This window comes from Haliotis cracherodii, unplaced genomic scaffold, assembly GCF_022045235.1.
Source record: "Haliotis cracherodii isolate W230 unplaced genomic scaffold, xgHalCrac1.p SCAF_21, whole genome shotgun sequence".
Taxonomy (NCBI): Eukaryota; Metazoa; Mollusca; class Gastropoda; order Lepetellida; family Haliotidae; genus Haliotis; species Haliotis cracherodii.
In genome coordinates this window covers 8,066,271-8,071,887 of record NW_027266277.1, presented here as the reverse complement: position 1 = coordinate 8,071,887, position 5,617 = coordinate 8,066,271, and the positions used below count along the sequence as shown (strand labels likewise).

The 5,617-nt window shown below is 38.3% G+C and overlaps 1 protein-coding gene across 1 annotated transcript; it reads right to left on the bottom strand.

The window, feature by feature from the left end:
• Positions 1–745: 745 nt before the first annotated feature.
• On the bottom strand, positions 746–2,231 carry LOC139471056 (uncharacterized). Its single transcript, XM_071253353.1, has 3 exons — positions 2,119–2,231; positions 1,113–1,312; positions 746–1,008 (listed from the first exon to the last, which is right to left on the bottom strand). Exons 1-3 carry the CDS (start codon positions 2,229–2,231, stop codon positions 746–748), a joined length of 576 nt encoding a protein of 191 aa, XP_071109454.1.
• Between the last annotated feature and the right edge of the window lie 3,386 nt (positions 2,232–5,617).

The window sequence follows — 5,617 nt, the reverse complement described above, 5'->3', positions numbered from 1 at the left end:
GTATAATTTCATACTAAAAAGTTTACAATGTTTTTTTCATGCTGATTGGCTGAAGGGGTAGTCACGTGATCTGATATTTGTAGTTTACACACCTGTGAACGGACAGTAATGTTCACACCATGTGAACATTTTTTGTGAAATTGATCGTGTGAACTTTTGCCGGAACAACTTTTGGATTCGGAGTTATGCTTAAATATTGAGAGATGTGGCTGCCGACACAGATCAAAGCGACTGCCCCTGATCACGGACCTATATAACCGTTACACAAGTCCGTGCCCTGATCAATCCCAAACTAATACCCGATCGACTATCGTATCGGAAAAAACCCAAGACAGCCAATCTAAAATGAAAAACACTAAATGAATAGGCTCTGAAAATGTTCAATGGTAAGACACATATAATTTATCGAGCTTTTAAAATAATAAGACTGTTTTACCGATTGGTCATCGGGGACGAGAAAATACCCGTAGACGGAATCGGTGCAGGCTAAAACGGCACCTCAGCAAAACGGCACCGCATTTGGCGAAAACGGCACCTCTATTTTTAATAATGATAAGAACGATATTTGTAGTAATATATATGGTTTATTTACATGGTATTTGAAGTATTTACATGTTATTGGATGTATGTGATGTATTTACATGGTATTTCCTGTTTTCACAGATAAGTAGGCATACACATGTTCATATATAGAGTTCTTCAGTTCTTCTAATCGTCGGCATGCCCATCGTCATCTTCATTATGTTCACAATATTGGCCCATGTACGATCGAACATTTAGAGAGTTCTTGGCTCAGGGAGAGGTCTCCATCTTTATATCGCCGCCATATGTCTAAAATCTCCTCTTGACGAGATGTGGAAGATTTGCGCACATACGCCCTGAGTCGTCCCTCCTGAATGAGTCTTGACTGTAGAGGCAACAGACTGGCCTCTCGGAACAGCTCCGGGATCAATCTGTATATCCCCAGGGACTGCTCACCCACCTTGTTGTTGATACGTCTGTGCCAACCTAAAACGTGAGAAAAAATAAATTTTAATGTATAATAAAAACATTTTTATTGTTTATTATACTTTATTTTTATTTTGTATTTGAACTATTTCTATCATTATTACTTTCCACAAAGTTGTTCGTCCTGACAGCTATGTTGAACACAGACCAGGATCTGGGAGAGAAGGTGGGATGAGCGATCCACTGGGCTTGAAAGTAAATGATCAGATCACGCAGTTTGCAATTGGCCGGGACACGCTCTATTATTCTCAAGAACATCCTCGAGATGTCGGCTGCTGGTAGGAAGGGGAGTGCCATGATTTTCCTGTCTCAACCAAAGTGTAGACGTTCTCTGGTATTATTGTTGTTGTTGTTGTTGTTGTTGTTGGTAGGAAGGGGAGTGCCATGATTTTCCCTGTCTCAACCAAAGTGTAGACGTTCTCTGGTATCATTATTGTTGTTGTTGTTGCAAATACATTGAAATAAAATTGTTACTTGTTACGGTCATCTTCGTCTTCTAAGAGTACACCTGAAGCCGTAATGTGGATTTCCGATAGATTTCCGGCGGCACATGAGGAAGGACGGGGCACAGAAATGAAGCTGGCATCAGGTCATACAGTAGGTCCATCTCAGGAGACAAGAAACACCAGCCAAGTAAGGTATTACGGCAAATCACAAACTCCAAATAGAACACACTCTGACACAAAACACACAAGTTTCATAGCACTCCGTTCAATCCCCACCAGTCTATTCCACATCGTCCGAAATGGTTTGCGATTAACCAAACACAAGCAACACATTCATAAATCAGTGATATTCCCAATTTGCTAGTGCCATGGGAGGGTTCATGCGTCGTTGTATTTTCCATAACTGTTCCATGAACTTAATTTTCAACAGCAGTAAGTATAAATTTCATCCTCATTGCTCCTGTTCGACTCGAAATGCACATCTTTACAAACTTATGTGAGGTCAGGAAGAGAATATATGGATGTCAACTTCTTTATTACGAGGAACACAACGTATATATATGCTTACTCCTTCATCAGATGAATGAATGCCATGAGGCAGAGAGCATAAATATCTGTACATGTAAGGACAACAACATGTATGTGACGTCATATATAAATTCACACTTGATGGTTGACCTCCAAACATTCATCGATAGTGGACGAGTCTTCTTGCAGGTTACGGAAAGGGACGAGTGGTGACGAATGGGTTGACCTCGCCTTGGTGCCTCGAGTCATATGTTTATATTTTTGTTCACTTTCCTGTTACTTATTTATACCCCTGATGGTTACAGTTTAATGAAAAAGTATGCCAGCAGTAAAAGCGTCGGAGCTTGCGACGACGTTCATACAATATTTGGCCCTCACTCTATGAAGGTTCATACTCCAATGAACTCACACAAAGTGAAGGTCAATTCTTATAAAAATTTTATCACAATTTCTTACCTCAAAAGATGTAGGCCTAGATCTAAACACAATTTTATTTAGTACGTGTGACTTCATGTTTACACTGACAGCCATACAACAACCAGCTATATCGCGGAGTAAAATAGTTCCTCAAAAGAGAGGTGACATGGGCGTATGGATGCACAACTTGCTCTCCAGAAACATCTTACGCAGCACATGTGTTCAAATCATATCCTCATTAGATGAGAAAGGTCTGTAAAGAACTACCTCAGTAAGTCAGTCACAATGACAGCGCGTCGTAATCCATTTACATCAAGTACAAGACGTCAAAATGGCCGACACGATAAACGTGACTGGAGAGATTTCCGAAGGTGTTGATGAACCTTTGGCGGTTACATGTGTTAGTCATCACTGATCAACTGGCCGATCACTGAAAGGTGAATAAAGATGCGTCAAACAGACACAAAGGTAAATTCATAGATTGATGGAGACGGTCAATGTCAGCTTAGGCGATACTACGATAGTTTAGATGTGCATTTCTTCGTTTGTTCATTAGGATGGGCCGTAGCGAGGATATTCGTGAACAATCATGCAGTCACGCTCTCTGACATTTCTCAAAGTATACTGAAACGCTGAGACCAAGAATAAAGGTTCTAAATGATCAGAAAGAACGCTTATGCATGTTTTCGTGCTAGGGAATTCCCAGGGGTTTCCCCAGGAATGTGGAAGTAGTCCGTCAGTGTTTACGTCAATTCAAGAACACGGTCTCGTGAAAAACGTATGAACGTCAAATTGTGTCGTTCATTTAAGGATTGACTGTGTATTTTTTTCGGTTCATTGTGGTATGAATCGAAAATCCGATGTGCAAACTGTATGAATCCGCGTAGCGGATTCTTACAAAAGTTTGCACATCGTTTTTTCGATTCATACCTCAATGAACCGAAAAAAAATACACAGTCAATGCTTATAATTAAATTCGACAACGTAAAACATGTTTTATCTACAATAGTAGAAAACAGTTGCATATATCAAAACAGACAAAAATGACGACATTGATAAACATTCCAGGTGTAGGAATACATACAGTGGCGTGACATGAATCAGGTGATCGTTTAATTTATGCACATAACTTGACACGCCTACACAGTCAGTAGCCAATCAACGCAGAGTGGGATTAAAACAATGTTCATTTGACCTGTCAATTAAGGCAAGAGGCGAAAAGACTTGCAACAGTCAGACTGTAACGAACCCGGAAGAAATATGTCCGAGAGAAGGCGGCTGTTTCAAATAACATGGTCATTTACTGCGTGATTCAAACATTACTTCTCTGATTACGGTAAAACAGTTGGAGAAATGCTAGTTAGAAATGAAACGCGAAGACATGAAAGTTGAACCGAGGCGAGCGGGGAAAAAAAATGGCGAGCGAGCCTGCACGTTTGCTGTTTCATTCATTCTCGGCCTTCGGTTTCAAAGGGTAGTTTGGACAATGAATATACATGAAAGTCGCTAAATGTCCTGTGCATGACGATACACGTGAGCAGAAAGGGAATTCCCTCGACTGTAATATTGGGATTCCCCGACATTCCGCAGTAATAAAAGTAGTGCGCAGCGGTGGGCGTGGCTTAATTTTTTACATTCATTGAGAAATGAATGCAATAACACGTGACCAATTCAGCTAATCAGAATGCAGGAATTTCCATGAACACAACGAAAATTTAATTAAAAACGCCGCACTCAGCAATATTCGAAACGATCTTAGCCGTAAGATTATCGTAAAGTTATCGTAAGGAAATCGTAGGCTATCGTAGCCTATTTTCGAAACTATCGTAGCCCTAAGATATCTTAAGCTTGTCGTAAATCTAAGATAGCCCTATACCTGTCATAAGTTTATTTTATCTTCATCCAAGATGGCGGCACACTTTTCCATAGATATTTTGCCAAACAATTAGTCCGCTTTACGTTCAAACATTGACATTTCATTTTGTAAAACTGAGTGATTCAAATTGACACTTCGAAAACAAGAAGAACGCATCAAGGATTAAACGTCAAAAATGTTCTTAATCGCGAAAGCGATCCATATAACTGTGGAGTCGATAGCTTTCAATATATTTCTATCCGAGTCTATGCTGAAGAAGGATGAAACAACATACCTTTTCGATAATTTGGGAAGGATAAAAACGGAAGGTGTCGGCAAGCTACAGTAATGACCCTGGCCTCATTGATAACTCAGGGGGAGCTAATCTTAGTTCAAACTCTAGTTGAGAGTGGTTTCCTTTTGTATTCGCCCGGGACACCTTGCTCAATGGTACAGTTTTCATAAAGCGCAGAGTTCCGCTGTTATATTTTCTGGATCGCATTTGTGTCAATGCTTTGGTCTTTATTTTCGCATTTTATAAAATCATATCAATCTACATATGTAAAAAAACCCATAAAGGTTTCGCATAAGTTTTTACATCTAAAATCGTGTGGGACGGGTGGTTTTAATGATTGAATTTTAACTATACAGTGTAGTATTTATTGACTTAACAAGGAAATACATGTGATCAATGTTTGTTTTCAATATCTAATATTTTTCTTGCAAAAGTAATTGTAATTTGTTTCGTTTTAGATTCAATACCTATGTTATATATATATTGTCTTGAAAGAGAAATAGTTGAACAAAAAATGATTTAAAACTGTCTGTTGAACAATTGCATTCTTTAAAAACATTGAGTATCGGCATATAGATGTATTCAATTAAATATAACAATTTACTGAAATTTTGACTGAGATTTTCGTATCGACAAATTAAATAAAAAATGTGTTCCCTTGCTCGTTCTGGTTCTCGTCAAAATGTAGCATGGTTTGCAAATTCCAATATATGTTCGCAGAAAAAAAAGTTTATTGAATGAAATTTACTGATCAATATAAAATACACATTTTCAACACAATAATCTTTGCATTCAATAAACCGGTTTTAAAATATTTTGGTGTTTTTTTAATATTTAAGTCTACATCTTCCCGTTTTATGTATAAAATATATAGATATACTTGAGACCATTCAAACAATAAAATCGTTGTCACGTTTAGGGTCAACGGACAAATACTAGTAAATGATCCTCAGCAATGCTGTCAGACAAGCAAAACATCATTGAACAGCGTTCTGGAATAAATTTGACACATTACAAAGTATTTCGCTCCTTAGTCAGATTTAAATGAAATCAGACAAATCAGTTTAT

Bases quoted from the DNA above. Each gene is read 5' to 3' on its own strand.
- LOC139471056 (XM_071253353.1), bottom strand. From the start codon at position 2,231: ATGACTCGAGGCACCAAGGCGAGGTCAACCCATTCGTCACCACTCGTC. The intron at 1,313-2,118 runs GTGAATTTATAT...TGGTTGAGACAG, and splicing joins TTGGAGGTCAACCATCAAGT to GAAAATCATGGCACTCCCCT. The intron at 1,009-1,112 runs GTAATAATGATA...CTCACGTTTTAG, and splicing joins GACGAACAACTTTGTGGAAA to GTTGGCACAGACGTATCAAC.